Source organism: Scyliorhinus torazame, chromosome 1 (genome assembly GCF_047496885.1).
Source record: "Scyliorhinus torazame isolate Kashiwa2021f chromosome 1, sScyTor2.1, whole genome shotgun sequence".
Lineage (NCBI taxonomy): Eukaryota > Metazoa > Chordata > Chondrichthyes > Carcharhiniformes > Scyliorhinidae > Scyliorhinus > Scyliorhinus torazame.
In genome coordinates, this window is record NC_092707.1 from 369,041,436 (window position 1) to 369,062,479 (window position 21,044).

At 46.5% G+C, this 21,044-nt stretch overlaps 1 protein-coding gene across 1 annotated transcript in view; it reads right to left on the minus strand.

Moving 5' to 3' along the window:
• LOC140426516 (ALK tyrosine kinase receptor-like) overlaps positions 1 to 21,044 on the minus strand; it is a 1,637,280-nt gene that overhangs the window by 382,374 nt on the left and 1,233,862 nt on the right. The window contains exons 10-11 of the mRNA XM_072511388.1: positions 14,081 to 14,175; positions 7,081 to 7,215 (exon numbers count right to left, since the gene is read on the minus strand). Of these exons, the coding sequence (XP_072367489.1) occupies positions 7,081 to 7,215; positions 14,081 to 14,175 (230 nt within the window). The remainder of the gene's footprint in view (positions 1 to 7,080; positions 7,216 to 14,080; positions 14,176 to 21,044) is intronic.

Genomic DNA, 21,044 nt, shown 5'->3' on the forward strand with positions numbered 1-21,044 from the left:
TGGTCCCGCCGTTGTCAAGGGGGTTTCCCGTTGAATGCACCGGGTTTGTGACCAGAAGATCCCACCGGTGGGAACGGCCGGAAAATTCTGGCCAATGGGGAAAATTACCCAGGTACGTCCTGTCCACAATAAGCAGGATCAATAAAAACCCGTTGATTACCAACTCCTCCGCCCACTCTTGTTCAGCAGCCAAGTGATGGGAGGTGCTCTCGGCAGTGCCAGCAAGCGGCACTTACTCAGCAATAATCTGTTCACTGATGCTCAGTTTGGTTTCCACCAGAATCACTCAGCTCTTGCCCTCACTGTCGCCTTGGTTCAAACATGAAGAGTTGAATTCAAGTGGGGAGGCGAGAGCGCCTGCCCGTGACATCAACTAAGCACTTGACCAACTGTGGTATCAATAAGCCTGAGCAGAATGGAAGTCATTGGGTATCAGAGGGATAACTCTGCTCTTTGGAGTCATACCTAGCACAAAACAAGATGGTTGTAATTGGTGGAGGCCAATCATCTCTGTTCACAAACATTGTGCCGGGAATTCCTCAGGGTAGTGTCCTAGCCCCAACCATCTTTAGCTGCTTCACAAATAACCTTCCCTCATTATAAGGTCAGAAGTGGGAATGTTCGCTCATGATTGTCCAATGTTCAGTACAATTTGCAATTCCTCAGATACTGAAGCAGTCCATGGTCATAGGTAGTAATTCCTGGACAACATTCTGCATGGTGGGGATTCTATTATTCTATGATTCTAGCTCTGTAGTTCCCTCCCTGAACCTCTTCACCTTTCCTTCTGATCTTCTTCTTTAAGTTAATCTGTAAAACCTACCGTTTTGACCAAGATTTTGGTCACTAGTCTGAAAATCCCCTTCTTTGGCTCAATGTCAATTTCTTTCTGATGATGCGCCTGTGAGGTTCCTTAGGTTGTTTCAGTATGTCCCTGGGGGAGCTCTGTGAGGGGGGGTGTTTTCCCTTGTGCTCGGGGTGGTTCTCCAGATGGTTGTGTTTGTGCGGGGGCAGGGTTATTTGTTTTCTTACCGGAGATTGGGGCACCTTCCAATCTCAGGAGGGGCAACATTGCGGGCTCTTTTGGAGCCCGCCCCACCAGCATGATGGCGTGGGAGACGCCTCCAGGATTTCTTATTCTCAGTGTGGACAATATGGCGAGAAAAGCAGGCGTGAGCTGCACGCCACCTTTCTTGCCTTGTCCAGCACTTAGATGGAAAACGGGAAATTCCGCCCACAATGTTCCTGAAGAGTAGATTCAGCAAGTGCGCAAGATGGACTTTTGTCAAGCAGCTGGTTCAGGCGTATCTGATATTGCTTTAGTCTGAATGAACATTGTCGTGATTTTCTCAATCAATATAAAAGCTAGACAACTTGTTAATTAAAGTAGTAAATATTTGAGGTTGCTGGAATATATACTGCATCCTTGAAGCAGAATGTTTGAAATAAACTATTGCTAAATTATTTCTGCAACAAAAAAGGCTTCTCACAAAATGGTTGTGTATATTGTGGTGAAACACTAGGGGGAGTACTTGCTGCACATAGCATCCCTACAGTGGAGAAGGAGGCCATTCAGCCCATCGAGTCTGCACCATCCCTCAGAAAGAGCACTCCGCAAAGGCCTACTGCCCTGCCCTCTGCCCATAATACAGTAACCTAACCTGCACATCTTTGGACTGTGGGAGGAAACCGGAGCACCGGAAGGAAACCCACTCAGACACGGGGAGAACGTGCACAAACGCCAGACAGCGAGCCCTTTAAAAAGCACATCCCGATCTCAGACTAATACTCCAGCCCTACATCTTCGGACCGGCATAGACTCCCTCATCCCCTCCTTCTCGCCGGCATCAGGACCCCCCCCCCCTCCCCCTCCTCCCCCCCCCCGCCGCCAAATGCTGCTACCCCTCCCCCAGGTGAGCTACACCCCGCTATGGAGTCGCCAAATGCCCCCTCCTTCATGACTTCCCTTCATGCTCCTGCCGCAACAGGCCCCATCACTGTAAGTCCCCTTCGTACCTGAATCTTCATGCCCCGTCCCTTCATGCACCGGCCCTTGGCAGTGCCAACTTGGCAGTGCAACTTGGCAGTGCAAACCTAACAGCACCAGATTTTCACTGCCATGCCATGCCCCCGACCACCCAGGGGCGACAATGGCCTCCGAGTCTCCTGATGTGGTTATCACATGTGGTCTCCGTTTGAGGATTTGCCCCAGCTTCACATTGCACCGGCAGGTGGGAGAATTCCAGGAGCTAGGAGAATTCAGCTTAAAACTGATCCCAAATATTTAATTGATGATTCAATGATGTTAATCTGGTTCATGCCCAGCGAGCGATTGAACCAGAGTCCGTCCGCTGGAGTGGACTGGGAGCATCGCACACTGTTTTGCGCCCAGCACCTCCCCCATAATTCTCCAAACATAGCGTGATTTGTGTTGGGTGCAACATGGCCGGAGAATTGTCCTCAGAGTCCAAAAAAACGTTTGACCCAACCTTGACTATGGCGCTCAATGGGTTAGGCCTACATCTGGCCAAGTTACATTGTCCCAGTAAGACTTAAACCCGTTAGTGTAAATACACAGGGGCCCCAGATCCATGTTCTTTAGGACACTCCTGTCTGACCAGCTATTCGCCCATTATAGATTCTTATGGCCTCTTTGTCTGTCAATGGGAGGTTAGCTGCATATCAATAGCATGGCTCTGTTCTTTTGTATAAACAGGAGTGGGCAATCAGCCAAGATAACAATCTTAGGTTCGAGCCTGGAAACCCCAGCAGAGAACCTTTGTTTGAGGGGCTGGGTGGAGCTTAGAGAGAGAGAGAGAGAGTGAAAGAATGCTGTTCTGGACAGTTTCAGCGGAGAAGGCTTTGGAAATCGACCGAGAGAGGTCATGAAATCTACAGAGGAGGGACAACACGGTGGCGCAGTGGTTAGCACTGCTGCCTCATGGCAGCGAGGTCCCAGGTTCGATCTCGGCTCTGGGTCACTGTCCTTGTGGAGTTTGCACATTCTCCCCGTGTTTGTGTGGGTTTCACCTCCCCCGCCCCCACAACCCAAAGATGTGCAGGGTAGGTGGATTGGCCACACTAAATTGCCCCTTAATTGGAAAAAAAAATGAATTGGGTACTCTAAATATATATTTTTTTAAATTAAAATTACAGAGGAGAAGGCTTTGGAAATTGACCGAGAGTTTGGAAATCGACCGAGAGAGGTCATGAAAGTTGCCACCGACGGAGGCTTTGGAAAAGGGTTCTGAACAAATGTCCCTAACAAAAGAAAAATTGCTTCATAAGTATTGCCTTTGTCTTCTGAGAGCTACATTTTTATTTCAAGTGCTGTCAATGGAAACGAGTGTGTTAAGGTTAAGAAACTACATGTAATCTGTTAGTGTTCAAGTTTAAAAGTTTCAAATATTGTTTCTTTTCTTCTGTTTTAATAAAGTTTATTTTATTAAATAACCATGCCCCATTTCTTATATATTCACTGCTGGAATGAATCAATCTTTCTGCCCCACCTTAAAACTTAAAAATATTATGGCTCTGGTTCAGTCTCTTAGCCACTGTTGAGAGCTGACCAGGTATTCGTAGCACTACCATATCAAAATATTTCTTGCGCAGTCAAGTGAGTCCAATTTATTATAAAAATGTTAAATAAAAAACCATTACCCAATGTGGGGCTTGAACCATGATGCTGAAGTTAACGATTCCACTAACTATTAACTGAGTTAGTTAGACTGTGTCGGAACTTGGTCCACATGGCCTTGATAGCTCCATAACTCATCCAAAAGCTTTCAAACATTGACCCTCCACTGGTCTGAGCAAGAATCCTTTGTATAAAGGACATGGAAACTTTAAATTAGGATTGTTTTCACTGGAAAGACAGAGGCTGAGGGGAGACCTGATAGAGGTCTACAAATCTATGAGAGGCATAGACAGGGTGGACACTCAGAGGATTTTTCCAAGGGTGGAAGTGTCAATTACAAGGGGGCACAGGTTCAAGATGAGAGGGGGAAAGTTTAAGGGAGGTGTGAGGGGTAAGGTTTTCACACAGAGAGTGGTAGGTGCCTGGAACGTGCTGCCAGAGGATGTGGTGGAAGCAGGCACATGAGCAACATTTAAGAGGCATCTGGATCAGTATATGCATAGGGAGGAAATAGAGGGATACGGAACGAGTAAGGGTTGAAGGCTTTTTTTTAAGTTAGGGCATTATGATCGATGCAGGCTTGGAGGGCCGAAGGGCCTGTTCCTGTGATATACTTTTCTTTGTTCTGCGTACAAGGAGCTTTGGCAGCTCTTTATGTCCCTCAAGAATTTTTAAAGCAACAGCGGGTGGCATGGTGACAAAGTGGTTAGCACTGTTGCTTGAGAGTGCATGGGTCCCAGGTTCGATTCCCGGTTTGGGTCACTGTCTGTGCGGAGTCTGCACGTTTTTCCCGTGTCTGGGTGGGTTTCCTCCTGGTGCTTCGGTTTCCTCCCACAAGTCCCAAAAGATGTGGGGCGGGATTCTGTGAAGACCTGTGGGGCGGGCAACTCCGGCGCGAAGGAGTGGCGTGAACCACTCCGGCGTCGGGCCGCCCCAAATTCCGCACCTTCAGGGATAGGCCGGCGCCGGAGTGGTTTGCGCCACGCCAGCCGGCGCGGAAGGGGCATGGCGCCACGCCAACCGGCGCCGAAGGTCCTCCGCCGGCCGGCACGAGTTGGCACATGTGCGGGAGCGCCAGAGTGTGCTGGCGTCATCCGAGCGCTTGCGCAGTGGGGGTTCATCTCTGCTTCGGCCATCGGGGACTGTTACTGCGGCCGACGCGGAGGAATAGAATGCTCCCACGGCACAGGCCCGCCCGCGGATCGGTGAGCCAGGCCACCGTGGGAGCACCTCCCGGGGCCAGATCCCCCCGCGCCCCCCCGAGGACCCCGAAGGCCTCCCGCGGAGCCAGGTTCCGCCGGTAAGGACCCGTTGTAATTTACGCTGGCGGGACAGGCTGAAAACGGGCGGCCACTCGGCCCATCGTGGGCCGGATAATCGCCGGGGGAGCCGCTGCCAGCGGCCGCCGACCAGCGCGGCGCGATTCCCACCCCCGCCAAAACCCCGGCGCCGGAGAATCCCCCGCCGATTCTCCGACCCGGCGGGGGTCAAGAACCCCGCCCGTGCTGTTAGCTGAATTGAACATTGTGAATTCTCCTGCAGTGTACCCAAACAGGCGCTGGGAATGTGGCGACTGGGAGATTTTCACAGTAACTTCATTGCAGAGTGATTGTAAGCCTACTTGTGACACTAAGAAAGATTATTATTATTATAAAAATTCATCAGTGCCCTTGCCATCTGGTGACCAGAAAGGTGCCAGGAATGGATGTGCATGCACTGGTGACCTCAGTGCGGGTCAAGGCGGAACCATTCCTGGCACCTTTCCAGTCAGTGTCAAGTGTTGCAGTTACCGAAATACGCTTCTTGAGGAGAGTGGAGGGCAGCTGTTAATTGTGATTTGCAATTTAAAAAAAAAAATTTAGTGTACCCAATTCATTTTTTTTCCAATTAAGTGCAATTTAGCGTGTTCAATCCACCTAACCTGCACATCTTTGGGCTGTAGGGGCGAAACCCACGGAAATGCGGGGAGAATGTGCAAACTCCACACAGACAGTGACCCAGAGCTGGGATCGAACCTGGGACCTCGGCGTTGTGAGGCAGCCGGGCTAACCCACTGTGCCACTGTGCTGCCCATGATTTGCAATTTTGTAATTCTAGAGGCTTGGTCCTCTGCTGGGCCATTGGTTCAGGTGAGCAGATTTCAATTATTTCACCATCCAAAGGGAGGGAACTATGATTAGAAATCTTAAACAAGGCCACAGTAATGCACCTCTGGGTTACAGAAAAACATCAGAAGGACTCTTGGAACCAGTTGTCTCTTCATTGCAGGATGCTGTGGGCAAAAGCAAATGTAAGGACAAAACCATTTATCAAATGAAAGAAACCTTGAGGGCCAAAATCTCTGGCTGAGAGTTGTCAAAATTGGGTGGATAATTTGGGGCAGAACCTGAGCTGCGTTTCTGTTCCATGCAAGACGTCACTTAAAGACCGAGCTGGCAGTGAACATAGTGAACATAGAACGTACAGTGCAGAAGGAGGCCATTTGGCCCATCGAGTCTGCCCCGACCCACTTAAGCCCTCACTTCCACCCTATCCCCGTAACCGAATAACCCCTCCTAACCTTTTTGGTCACTGAGGGCAATTTATCATGGCCAATCCACCTAACCTGCACGTCTTTGGACTGTGGGAGGAAACCGGAGCATCCGGAGGAAACCCACGCAGACACGGGGAGAACGTGCAGACTCCTCACAGACAGTGACCCAGCGGGGAATCGAACCTGGGACCCTGGCGCTGTGAAGCCACAGTGCTATCCACTTGTGCTACCGTGCTGTCCTTAGTGGGTAGGGGAGTCCTTTGCCTGGCCTCCTATAGCTACAGCAAGCTTGAGGGACATCACCTAGGTAGTGCAAAACAAAGCAGAGGAACATGTTTGCACAATTTTTGGTCCCACATTACTTTTGCCCAAAAGACCCTACAAAGCCTCAGTTGTGGAAGTTTCATCCCATGATGAGCACAGGGTTTTACACTAAGCTCACTATATACAACATTCTCACCATCCTTACCAATAAATACCTCAACACCTTTTTCCATTTAAGCATGTGTTTACAATGCATTCATTTTACCGTGGGCAGGATTCTCCGGCCACACATGCCCGGCGACCGGAAATTTCCACCTGAGGTCAATGGACCTTTACTGGTCTGCGTCTCACCCATGGCGATCTTGCGGCAGACGGGGGGGGGGGGAAGAACCCAGACCCATATGTTTGGAACCAAATCCTGAGAAAATGCTATCACATGTGATTATTAATGGTGCTGACCTTGTTGAATCCAAGTACAGTTTCAAAAGATAAACATCTCAAGGTGCAACATACTCAAAAGATCACGTAAGATAATTAAGCGAAAGCTAGAAAATGTAAAAATAAAATTGGGAATACCTTTTGGAAATCCACATTTCAAAAACAGTTACTCAAAATGCCAGGTGAATTATTCTGTGTGGTCTCATACCTGACAGAGCACTGACTTCAGTCCCCTCTTCTACCTTCTTACTGGCTGCTACCACAGTCCTGTTCACAAAGGCTCGTCCTAGCAGGGGTTGACTTGGATTAGCAGAATGACTTTTGGGTGAGCTCTCTATGTTACCTATATTAAAGAAAATAAACAAAATAGAATGTTTTCCTGGATGAGATTTATGGGTATAACTGGAAATGCAAGTGAATATCGAAAACATCTACCAAATATCATTTATCTGTAATCAACTGTGGATTGTCACACAATGGCTATATTATTACTGCAAATCCTTTGGTCTGGATTTAATCACTGATCGATTGATAAGAGTGTAGCAACATTCTGTATCTGTTATGAAATCTTGTCATCAGATAGATAATCCCTCTCTCGAATCCAACCTCCTAAATTCTTTTATATTCTTTCTTGCTGTCTCTATTTTATCGATTATGGTCATTATTACTAGGCTCTATGTATTTTTCTGCTTTTTGTATTTTTGCCTTTGCAATATAGCAGAACAAACAAACTCCTATCTAGATTATGCACCATAGCAATTTGCCAAGGTTTCTTCCTCAGCGCCTCCCGAACCCGCGACCTCCACTGTCAAGAGAGACAAAGGCAACACCACCATCTGCAAGATCCACTCATCATGACTTGGAATTACAATCGTTATTCCTTCACTGTCACCGCATCATAATCCTGTAACTTCCTACCGAACAGTACTGTAGGTGTGTCTACATCTACATGGATGGCACGGTGGTGCAGTGGTCAGCACTGTTGCTTCACAGCGCCAGGGTCCCAGGTTTGATTCCCGGCTTGGGTTAATGTCTGTGCCGAGTCTGTACATTCTCGCCGTGTCTACGTGGGTTTCGTCCGGGTGCTCCTGTTTCCTCCCACAAGTCCTGAAAGACGTGCTTGTTAGGTGAACTGGACGTTCTGAATTGTCACTCAGTGTACCCGAACAGGCGCCGTAGTGTGGCGACTAGGGGCTTTTCACAATAACTTCATTGCAGTGTTAATGTAAACCTACTTGTGACATTAATAAAGATTATTATTATTATCTCACGGGCTGCTTGTGCCACTAAGAGGCGGCTCAGCACCACCTCCTCAAGGCCAATCAAAAAATGATGGTCCAGCCAGCACTTGCACTTGGCCTTAGGTTTTCTCATGAATGAAGAAAATATCACCAGCATTGGTTTCTTAGCTTATATCACAAATTGGTAAGAATCAGAAGGCTTACGTCCTTGAATAAGTCTGCATACTAATTTTAGAATAGATCTGCATACTAATAGCATGATTCATCGGTCCAGCTAATTCCAAACTAGTAACGTGGGCATTGACAAGCTGGAAAAAAACATTGATATTACTGAGAACAGATTAAAAGATCATTTCCATCTTCAATTACCAGGTACTGTATCTTCTCCGTTCACACAGATGCATATCAGTCTTTCTGTCGAACAAACAATTTTGGGGGGGATTTTTGTGGCATGCTCTTTGTACTTGTCAAGAAGAGGGACACCAGAGTTAGGGAATGGAACATCTTGTACCCATTAAATTTATTCCATCTGGTGGAATAACAAACATGTCTGACTGACAGAGGTTTTGTGTTTCGTGTTTCAATTAAGAGTTTATTAGTGAGTCAGTTTTCAGTCAGCCTTTATTTTCTGAATGCTAGCTTTATTAATTTCTGGTTGAATTACTGTATTATTCTTTCCACACAATAAATACAAAACTCAGCTAAAGATTACCGCCTCATGTTATTATTCTTTTGCTTGTTCTTTGTCATTCACGCATTCTTTTCTCGAATCGGCAATTGTTAATTTTCACTACCCTTTCAAGTTAATTCTATGCTAAATGCCTGTTGCATGTCAATCATGGGTCTCTCCGGTTTTGATGCTCTTTCTGTTTCCACAATTCCTGTCAGCAATGCATCAATGAACTGACCTTCTCGCTATCCTGACCATAGGTTTGATATTAACGGCGTTACATTAATTTCCTCTTTGCTATTGATCATCGAATTTACAGTGCAGAAAGAGGCCATTTGGCCCATCGCGTCTGCTCCGGCCCGTGGAAACAACACCCTATTTAAGCCCGCACCTCCACCCTATCGCCGTAGCCCAGTAACCCCATCTAACCTTTTTGGACACTAAGGGCAATTTAGCATGGCCAATCCACCTAACCTGCACATCTTTGGACTGTGGGAGGAAACCCACACAGACACGGGGAGAACGTGCAGACTCCGCACAAACAGTGACCCAAGCACAAGCAGGGAATTGGACCTGGGATCCTGGAGCTGTGAAGCAACAGTGCTAACCACTGTGCTACAGTGTCGCCCAAATAATTGATCATAACTGCTCGCCTAGTGAAGGGTCGGAGCAGCCTTGTGTGGACCACAAATCCGGACATCGTCTAGTTCCACAGAGTCGATATGCCTCTGTGGCATCCCCACTGCTAGCCACCCATAAGTCAGACAGCCGGAAATTGACAAGAGTTTCGTTGAGCTCGGCACCAACTCATTTTTGGCTTCAACATGGTTTCTGGGATTTGAAGGCCAGTTACATGGGCAGGAATGACAATGGGGGCGAAGAATTAAGGGGTGCCTGAAAAGACTGCATTCTCGCTGGCTCGATTGTCCCTGCCCCCTGCCAATGATGTAATGGGGTTCCTGTCACGAATATCGCGAACCTCATTGCATACATGAACATACACTTAGTGGGCCTCCGTGCTGTATCATCCCCCACACGGAGATTACCCCCCTCCCCTCCCAACTCTGCCAGCGTGATGTCATGACGCAGGGTTTACAACAGGTTTTGTAAAATGGGAACCTGGCGAATGGTCAAGTACAGCCCGCAGGGGAGAGATGGTTATGCCTGGGCAGTACCCTGGCATTGCCCAGGCATTGCACCTGGGAACTATCCCTTGGCATTGTCTCCCAAGAGGCACTACAGCCAAGGGGGCCTTCCAATATGGAAATCTGTGGGGGATGGGGTGTAAGGGGTGGTCCTCTGTCCATGGGAGGGGGGGGGGGGGGGGTTCTCTGCTTTGGGGGCGGGGCCCTGACTTGGGAACGGGTTATTTGGGGGAGCGGCCTTGTCAGTGGTTCTTGTGTTCATGATGGGGGGGGGGGGAGTTCTCTTCTTTTAAAAAGGGCACCCCGATCTTTTACGAGCTGCTGTTGCTGAGAGAGTGGGGTCATTCAGAGCCCGTCCCTCCAGCGTGATGCCGTGGGACCCGCCTCTTGGTTTTGTTCAGCAAAGTGTTTGAAAATGTGTCGGGAAAAGCCGTCAGTGCGGCCGCCGGACTGCACGCCGGTTATTCCGCCCGAGTTCACACTTTGCCCAAAGAGAAAAATTCTGCCCTGGGAGTCCAGCGCTGCTCGCAAATCAGCTGAGGTGTGAGGTGATTTTAAGGAATCCAGTCAATATCATGGAGGCAGCAATATTTTGTTCAGAAATAAAACTGGCTCTTCTTTCTTTTCTATCTTTTACCTCACTGGTATTTCATTGTCATGAACCTTGGTGCAGCTTTCTCACTTTTATTTCTCTCCAGCACCATTACTGGTACCAGGTGCGTTAACTGCTTAAATCACTCCATTATTTCCACAGCAATGTGATATCTTCAACTTGTTCCAATGAATCTGTTACACGGGAATCATGTTCATGTCAGGGTCAATATTAGAATACTTTTACTTTTATTAAATACACTTGCACTTAAATTGTTTACTGCACAATAGATCTCAATGTTTTTCCTGTTGTAACTGCGAAGCTTACAGGACTATAATTCTCAGGAATGTAATCTTGAAGAAAGCAGCACCCTTAAAGGCAGTAAAAGAACTGACTTTGTAACCTAACGTTCAGCCAGGAGTGATTCCGAAAGCAGATCCCTGGTGGAAAGGAAGGGTGTACTAAACACTGCTCCGCCCAGAGTCCAAAGATCATCGTTTGAACATGAGGGGCAAAATTCTCCCCAAACGGCGCGATGTCCGCCGACTGGCGCCCAAAACGGCGCCAATCAGACGGGCATCGCGCCGCCCCAAAGGTGCGGAATGCTCCGCATCTTTGGGGGTCGAGCCCCAACATTGAGGGGCTAGGCCGGCGCCGGAGGAATTTCCGCCCCGCCAGCTGTCGGAAACAGCCTTTGTTGCCCCGCCAGCTGGCGCGGAAATGACATGTCGGGGCGGCGCATGCACGGGAGCGTCAGCGGCCGCTGACAGTTTCCCGCGCATGCGCAGTGGGGAGAGTCTTCCACCTCCGCCATGGTGGAGGCCGTTGCAGAGGCGGAAGGGAATGAGTGCCCCCACGGCACAGGCCCGCCCGCGGATCGGTGGGCCCCGATCGCGGGCCAGGCCACCGTGGGGGCACCCCTGGGGTCAGATCGCCCCGCGCCCCCCCCCAGGACCCCGGAGCCCACCCAAACCGCCTTGTCCCGCCGGTAAATAGGTACTCTAATTTACGCCGGCGGGACAGGCAATTTATCGGCGGGACTTCGGCCCATCCGGGCCGGAGAATCGAGCGGGGGGGATGCCCGATTCCCGCCCCCGCCGAATATCCGGTACCGGAGACTTCGGCAACTGGCGGGGGTGGGATTCACGTGCAGACTCCACACAGACAATGACCCAAGCCGGGAATCGAACCTGGGACCCTGGAGCTGTGAAACAATTGTGCTAACCACAATGCTACCGTGCTGCCCTTTTCACCCAGGCAGCGTTCTTTGGATGTATTCCATCTTCAACACTTGCATGATCACACAGCAGGATGCGAACAAATCTCCTTCAGATTTTAATGAACTTTGTTTTGAAATAATGGTGTCTGAGGTAGCTTGGAATACGTGTTATCTTTTGTTCTTTAGGAGTTCTTTGATCGTCAACTGGTCGATTATTAGGATGGAATCAGAATGTGGCCTGTTTCCCAGTAAAGCACTTTAGGCACAGCCTTAGAAGAGCGTGCTTGCTATGTTTCATTTCCAACTTCAGCTGCCCCTGCTGTCTCTCTGAAAGAAAACCTGAAAGTCCAGTGCCAGCTTGTGCTGAATGATTGGTAGTTCACTGCTGTGAAGCTGGGAACCAAACTGAAATTTTACATTGCAGCATTCATGTCTGTAGATATGAGAGAAATGTTCCTACTGTCACTACACGTCTGTCACACTGTGCAAATTCAGTGCTCAGAGGTGCAGCACAGTGTTCTAACTCACTGTGCCATCCAGGTTCCCTCCTGGATGCTTTGATTCCAGTAGGCCTCATAACTGGACGGGAGTATCCAGGAACGGAACCCTGGCTAAAAAGTCCCTAAATTTACTTTGTTCTGTTATAGGACCATTAATTAGCTTTAACAAAAAGAATTTTAAAAAATTAAACATTAATACAATTGGATTAGTGTAGAATTCATAGAGCGCAGAAAGAGGCCATTCGGCCCATCGAGTCTGCACCAACCCCCTGAAAGAACATCCCACCTAGGCCCACTTCCCCGCCATATCCTCATAATCCATAACCCCACCTAACCTGCACATCTTTGGACACGAAGGGGCAATTTACCATGGCCAATCCACCCAACCTGCACACCTTTGGACTGCAGGAGGAAACCGGAGAACCCAAAGGAAACCCATGCAGACATTGGGAGAACATGCAAACTCCACACAGTCACCCAAGGCCGCAATTTAACGTGAGTCCCTGGCGCTGTGAGGCAGCAGTGCTAGCCACTGCCGCCATGCCGCCCTAATTATGATACAATACTCCTTTACTCCCTCCTTAGTTTAACAATTAATCACAGAGTTTAAGATTAACACAGATTACAAAATACATTTTAAGCTATAATGGTCTCATTAACACACAAAATCTGTTTTAAGCATACAGGATGACTGTGGTAAGACACACTACTCTCTACCCAAGTGAATACATGTAGATTTCTCCTCAAAATCCTCCCAGATGATTCTTATACTGTAAGCTGCCTTTTCTTGCTGAACTCTGGCTTCCACATGAGTGATTTCAAATTCCGCTTTCAAAATTCACACTTTCAAATCTTCTTCCAAATTATGCTTTCCCTCTACTGCTTCTATCAAGGTTTCGCTTTCAGATTTTACACCTCTACTTTCAGGTTGCCTTTGTTTTAAAGGCTTTTACACAATCTCTTGAGGTCCAGCCACCGATTTCCACAATTATTTCAAATAATGTCTCCCAAACTGTAGTAATTTTGCACTACTGCAGATATTTTTCTGGCCTCTCATGATCCAATGCTTTTTCAACTCTCTGTGACTTTATTGAACAGTAATCTGCTCTGGTTCCCACGTTTCCGCTGTTCCATTAACTCCAGGCTTCTTGGAAACTTCTCTTCATTTATTTCCCTAGTTTCCTTAACTAGTTGGACTTTAGATTTCCTGCGTGTGCTTTCTTAATCGTTACTCCATAGTATGGCTTTGCTTCCAGCAAGGCTGAGAGAGATGTTCCATCTTTAGTCTTCTAAAAGCCGAGCAGAACTGTGAGAGTTGCCTTCTCTCTCACTGCCTATCTCCAAATACAGTTAAATTAGCTAATCTCAAACTCTAAAGCTTCTCTACCTTACAAGGTACTAGTTGCGAAGCAACCACTGCTGGTTTATTTATTCTTCACACCGTAGCCCTCTCTCAGCACAATAGAGACATAGTTGGAACCAAATCAACCCCCACAGATGTAAACAATTTTGTCCAGCATGCATCTAACTATAGGCTTTACCCTTCCAGAAACATTAAGTTAAACCCACTTAAAACTGTACCTTATTTCTAATGCTCATCAAGACAACGTAAATCCCTTAAAACTACCTTTATTTTCCTCGCACTGCGTGAAATGTTATTCGTAGAGGATTCATGAGAAATATAAGTGCATTTGCCTTCAAATAATGCTGGGCGATGTCAGAGGCTGAAGCTGCCTCTGTATTTATTCACAAAGGTTACATTCTGACACCACAACTTGTTAAGGACCCTGTGTTATAAAACAGAGAAGAAAGTAACAGGCAAGTGCAATGTTTATACTCACTTGATAGATAACAGTCAAGGTTCAGAGTCACATTATCCAATGCAATGACTGCACTTGACTCTTCAGTCCACACTGTGTTGAGCTGAAGCCAGAACCTGTGAAAACAACAATTATCTGGGTGAAATCGGCAGTAGAATCACAGGTCACACAAAGGTCTTTAAAGGTCACTGCCTCTATTTTTTTTTAACAAAGGATCACTTGAAGATCACCACAATAGAAAATGTAAAATAAAATCAATTCTGTCTCTCAGTTTAGTCCTCATTGATCAGATATAGAACAAATATCTGTTTTTGCGGGGGCGGGGGGGGGGGGGGGGGGGGGGGGGGAGTGATTGCATTCCAAAATAAAACAGCAATGCATGAACAAAACAAAGGAGATTTTATGGTGACATTGATTTTAAAAAAATAACAGATATTATCCAGTTCGTCCTGTAAAACCCAGGTCCTAAAACATTACAAATGTTACAGTTTATGCTGCAGGATTCTATTTGCTCTGGACAAACATGAACGGGACATTTTGTTTGGTCTCTGCAATATTAATAATCACTGAGAATTCACCACAAGGCACCATAGAAGCCAATCTCTAGCCTACCATTGCAAAATAAGGGAATTACAAAAGGTCTAATTGACCAAAAGCACCTCACATTGTTGTTCAGTTGCTCCCAGCTTTACCTACTTGACTTCCTTTACCATATCCCACTAGAATACACCTAACGCTCCACATTATCTTGGTTTGGGACATGAGCATGATAGAAGGTTCATATTGCTTGGTCGCTAGCTTGATAATCAATATGCATTTCCTGAGCACATTGGGGAAGAACATAACAAGATCTTATGACTGCCACAGCGGTGATATTGGAATGTCTCCAGTATCATTTTATGAGCACCCTACGGACAAGCTCCAGGAAAGAATGCCACCCAAGGACATTGAGCCTTCTGGTGCTAATGGGACCCTTCAAATTGCAGCATATATAAAGCCAGCAGTCCTCTGGCTCTAATGGCCATTAATACTGGAGCTGGAGCACATGGAATGAGCAATGGGTGGAAGAGTAGCTAGGAGAAATGGGAGGAGCAGCCCAAAACCGTAATATATCAATGCTGCAGCCACAACTGGAGTTTACACTAAGGGATAGAACTGGCTGTGGTTGTCAAGAATACTGAGGCCCATAACCTTTGTGCAATTAGTTAATTCAAGCCTGATGTGCATTGTTATATAAGGGAGATCTCGAGGCTTTCTACACTTAGATCATATTTCCAATGAGCAGAGCCACACATGGCACATGGGCTTCCCATAGGTCCAAAGTCCTAAACTGCAAAAATGTGCTCTCCATCATCATCATCCTGTAATCTTCCTAAGTGCACATGGATTCCACTCCTTCCACATCCAGCTTATGTGGGACCCCAAGTTGTGCATCATGAGGGTCTGTTACTGATGTCCGAGCAGCAGACTTCCTTTGTTCCTTCGTCCTTCCTTACTTCATTCATCTTAGTCCTGTGTCTTTATTCCAATCAAGCTGTTCCATCATAGGCTGGCCACTGGGAAACAAACACATCTCCAATAGCACCTATCTATGTCAGGTGCAGTCACAGAGCTGGTCCACAAAAGACAATGTCACCACCAGAAACAACATCATCAAGCAGTCAGTCAGCATATGTAAGCAACATGAACACTGCTTGGATCAATTAGGAGGAGCTTTACAATATAGACCTGTGTTTCCAGATTTTTGATCATGTCTTGCATCCTGCACAATATAAATTGTGTAAAACATTTAACAGGAATAATTAAGAATTACTGCTGTGTAACCCCTGCTATGCTTATTCACCTGTCCTGGTGCTCCTAGCAACTGTATCCCTAATAAATGCAGCATGGAAGTGGGGAGGTTACTGAGATTCCATTGAGGATATTTCCTGTGGTTACATTGAGTGACTTTGAAAACCTTGGGGTCTTGAGGGTCCAGCTAAAGAGTGCAGCTTCTTGGTGTGTGTGGTCCTTTTTCTGAATTGCCCTCATATCTGAAAGCTAAGCTTTTTCCAATCATGTGAACAGGCGCACATAGTGCACATCCCACCCTCTGCCCACCCATTTTCAGCCACGGTCACATATCGAGGGAAGTTTACTTTATTTTAGGTTTATTGAAAGATGATCATGGATGGTATGTACAGCACAGAAGCAGTCCATTCAGTCCAAGTGATATTGGTTTTTATACACCCTATGAATCTGCTCTCATTCCATTGTCCATAACCCGGCCTTTCAGCAAAAAGTTTTATTCCCTTTTCTCTCATGTATTCGTCGAGATATTCTACACTTAGATCATATTTCCAATGAGATAGATGGGTCGTTTTTTGTACAGTGTGTGCAGGAGGGTTTCCTGAAACAATATGTTGACAGGCCAACAAGAGGCGAGGCCACGTTGGATTTGGTTTTGGGTAATGAACCGGCCAGGTGTTGGATTTGGAGGTAGGAGAGCACTTTGGGGACAGTGACCACAATTCGGTGACGTTTACGTTAATGATGGAAAGGGATAAGTATACACCGCAGGGCAAGAGTTATAGCTGGGGGAAGGGCAATTATGATGCCATTAGACGTGACTTGGGGGGGATAAGGTGGAGAAGTAGGCTGCAAGTGTTGGGCACACTGGGTAAGTGGGGCTTGTTCAAGGATCAGCTACTGCGTGTTCTTGATAAGTATGTACCGGTCAGACAGGGAGGAAGGCGTCGAGCGAGGGAACCGTGGTTTACCAAGGAAGTGGAATCTCTTGTTAAGAGGAAGAAGGAGGCCTATGTGAAGATGAAGTGTGAAGTTTCGGTTGGGGCGATGGATAGTTACAAGGTAGCGAGGAAGGATCTAAAGAGAGAGCTAAGACGAGCAAGGAGGGGACATGAGAAGTATTTGGCAGGAAGGATCAAGGAAAACCCAAAAGCTTTCTACAGGTATGTCAGGAATAAGCGAATGACTAGGGAAAGAGTAGGACCAGTCAAGGACAGGGATGGGAAATTGTGTGTGGAGTCTGAAGAGATAGGCGAGATACTAAATGAATATTTTTCGTCAGTATTCACTCAGGAAAAAGATAATGTTGTGGAGGAGAATGCTGAGCCCCAGGCTAATAGAATAGATGGCATTGAGGTACGTAGGGAAGAGGTGTTGGCAATTCTGGACAGGCTGAAAATAGATAAGTCCTCGGGACCTGATGGGATTTATCCTAGGATTCTCTGGGAGGCCAGGGAAGAGATTGCTGGACCTTTGGCTTTGATTTTTATGTCATCATTGGCTACAGGAATAGTGCCAGAGGACTGGAGGACAGCAAATGTGGTCCCTTTGTTCAAAAAGGGGAGCAGAGACAACCCCGGCAACTATAGACCGGTGAGCCTCACGTCTGTAGTGGGTAAAGTCTTGGAGGGGATTATAAGAGACAAGATTTATAATCATCTAGATAGGAATAATATGATCAGGGATAGTCAGCATGGCTTTGTGAAGGGTAGGTCATGCCTCACAAACCTTATTGAGTTCTTTGAGAAGGTGACTGAACAGGTAGACGAGGGTAGAGCAGTTGATGTGGTGTATATGGATTTCAGCAAAGCGTTTGATAAGGTTCCCCACGGTAGGCTATTGCAAAAAATACGGAGGCTGGGGATTGAGGGTGATTTAGAGATGTGGATCAGAAATTGGCTAGCTGAAAGAAGACAGAGGGTGGTGGTTGATGGGAAATGTTCAGAATGGAGTACAGTCACAAGTGGAGTACCACAAGGATCTGTTCTGGGGCCGTTGCTGTTTGTCATTTTTATCAATGACCTAGAGGAAGGCGCAGAAGTGTGGGTGAGTAAATTTGCAGACGATACTAAAGTCGGTGGTGTTGTCGATAGTGTGGAAGGATGTAGCAGGTTACAGAGGGATATAGATAAGTTGCAGAGCTGGGCTGAGAGGTGGCAAATGGAGTTTAATGTAGAGAAGTGTGAGGTGATTCACTTTGGAAGGAATAACAGGAATGCGGAATATTTGGCTAATGGTAAAGTTCTTGAAAGTGTGGATGAGCAGAGGGATCTAGGTGTCCATGTACATAGATCCCTGAAAGTTGCCACCCAGGTTGGTAGGGTTGTGACGAAGGCCTATGGAGTGTTGGCCTTTATTGGTAGAGGGATTGAGTTCCGGAGTCGGGAGGTCATGTTGCAGCTGTACAGAACTCTGGTACGGCCGCATTTGGAGTATTGCGTACAGTTCTGGTCACCGCATTATAGGAAGGACGTGGAGGCTTTGGAGCGGGTGCAGAGGAGATTTACCAGGATGTTGCCTGGTATGGAGGGAAAATCTTATGAGGAAAGGCTGATGGACTTGAGGTTGTTTTCGTTGGAGAGAAGAAGGTTAAGAGGAGACTTAATAGAGGCATACAAAATGATCAGGGGGTTGGATAGGGTGGACAGTGAGAGCCTTCTCCCATGGATGGATATGGCTGGCACAAGGGGACATAACCTTAAACTGAGGGGTAATAGATATAGGACAGAGGTCAGAGGTAGGTTCTTTACGCAAAGAGTAGTGAGGCCGTGGAATGCCCTACCTGCTACAGTAGTGAACTCGCCAACATTGAGGGCATTCAAAAGTTTATTGGATAAACATATGGATGATAATGGCATAGTGTAGGTTAGATGGCTTTTGTTTCGGTGCAACATCGTGGGCCGAAGGGCCTGTACTGCGCTGTATTGTTCTATGTTCTATGTTCTATGTTAATCCTTTTGAAAGCATTCAAACTATTTGCCTCAACTGGTTGCTGGAGTGTTCCAATATCTAGCCACACTCTGAGCAAAGGAATTGCTCCTTATTTCCCTATCAGATTTATTGGTTATCTGCCTTGTATTTATGGCTCCTCATTTTGAATTTTCTCACAAGTGGAAACATTCTCCCCTGTCCACCTCATTCATCATTTTAATGACCTCTATGAGGTCCGCTCTAAGTCTCTTTTCTGAGGAATAAGGAATAAAGCAGCTCCCTATTCAATTTTTCGCGGGGGCTGTAATCTCTTTGGAATTTTTCATTTGCACTTGTGTGCAGTGTACCCCAAGTACAGTCTGACCAGAGTACATTACAGTTGAGCAAAACTTCAGTACTTTGAATTCTACACCACTAGAAATAAATCCCAGTGCTTTGTTAGCATTTTAATGCTTTGCTGAACTGGGATGCTGCATTTAATGATTTATTCACTTGTATCCCCAGATCCCTGTGCTCTTCTACTCCACTCAGTTTCTTATTTTCTCAAATGCAGGTGGTGTTTCTTTTTCCCCACTGAAGCACATCACCTCATATTTATCTATGTTAAAGTTCATTTGCCACTTAACTGGCACATTCGGGGCTTTCCAAATATTTCTTGCTTATGCTGCACTCTTCCTCTGTTAGCTGTGCTCCCAATGTTATACCATCTTCAAATTTTGGTACTGAGTCACAAAGCCCACCAAAAATGAAGGTTTCAATATGATGCACGTTACAACCACTGCTTTGCCAGGCAATTATGCACAACTCGGTCAATCATGTTATTCAACCAGGTCTGCCTCTTTTAATCTAGCCCCTTGCAATACCTGGGACAACAACATCCCAAAGACTTGAATCTCCCAAGCACTGCAAACAACAATCATGTGTACAAATGAGAATATCTTGAATGAGCACCAACAAATTCTATTGGCACACAACTTCTCGTTTCAATTCCAAATTTACAATTCGAGAGAACTCCCAGTAAATTAACACCAGTCAATTACCCGGAACTATTTCTATCCACTTAAGTAGGCTTTGTTAACATTGAGTGATAAACTGGAACTAGCTACACAACAAATACCCATACGTGGGGCATGTAATAGGAGAGCAAAGGACTGCAGATGCTGGAAATCCAACATATAAACAGAAATGCTGGAAATACTCGGCAGGTTAGGCAGCATCTGAGGAGAGGGAAACAGAGTCAATTCTTCAGGTCCACGATCTGCACAACATCCGACGAAGAGTCACAGACCTGGGTTTCTCTCTGCTGAGTTGCTGCCAGATGTGCAGACATTTCTATCACTGCCCATTTCTATTGGAACAAAAATAACCCTTTTTGCCAATCCTGCAAAAAGAAATAAGGGGCATAGACAGAATGGATAGTCAGAGACTTTTTCCTGGGGTAGAGGGGTCAATTACTAGGGAACATAGGTTTAAGGTGCGAATGGCAAGTTTTAGAGGAGATGTACGAGGCAAGTTTTTTACACAGAGGGTAGTGGGTGCCTGGAACTCGCTACCGGAGGAGGTGGTGGAAGCAGGGACGATAGTGACGTTTAAGGGGCTTCTTGACAAAAACATGAATAGAATGGGAATAGAGGGATATGGACCCCGGAGTGTAGAAGATTTTAGTTTTGACAGTCAGCATGGTCGACGCAGGCTTGGAGGGCCGAAGGGCTTGTTTCTGTGCTGTACTTTTCTTTGTTCTTTGTTCTTTGAAATTGTACTTCTGGTGAGTCTCTCCTTCCCCCTCAGCAAGGAACCCAGCAGCAGATGCCTGGGATCTTGTTTTCATTCACACAACGTGTCAAAGCAATAAATTGATAATTAAAAAAAATAATAATCTCAATGACTATTATGAAGTGCCAAGCAGTAGAGATAACTGATGAAATGCGTTTTGCCTTTTTGCTTCAGAAGCAGAACTCGAGAGAGACAGACCAGGCCACAATTCCTTGTTACCAGGGAAAGGGTGGGATACAGAGGCCGAGACAAGGGCCTTCATTTTACTAACACCAACCTTGCATTTGCCTCTGGTGGCATACATTCCAGGCCGGCCTCGATGCAATTCATATGAAAATGTGGGTTGGAAACGGACTGCCTTTCAGTCTGAGTTTTCCTTCTTCCCTGGTCTGGTGTATCGACAGGTTTTTAAGGAAGGAGGATGGGGAGAAAAAGGAAGGGGAGAGGTGTATGTGTGTGTGTGTGTATGTCCAGCTCACTACCAACTTCAGGG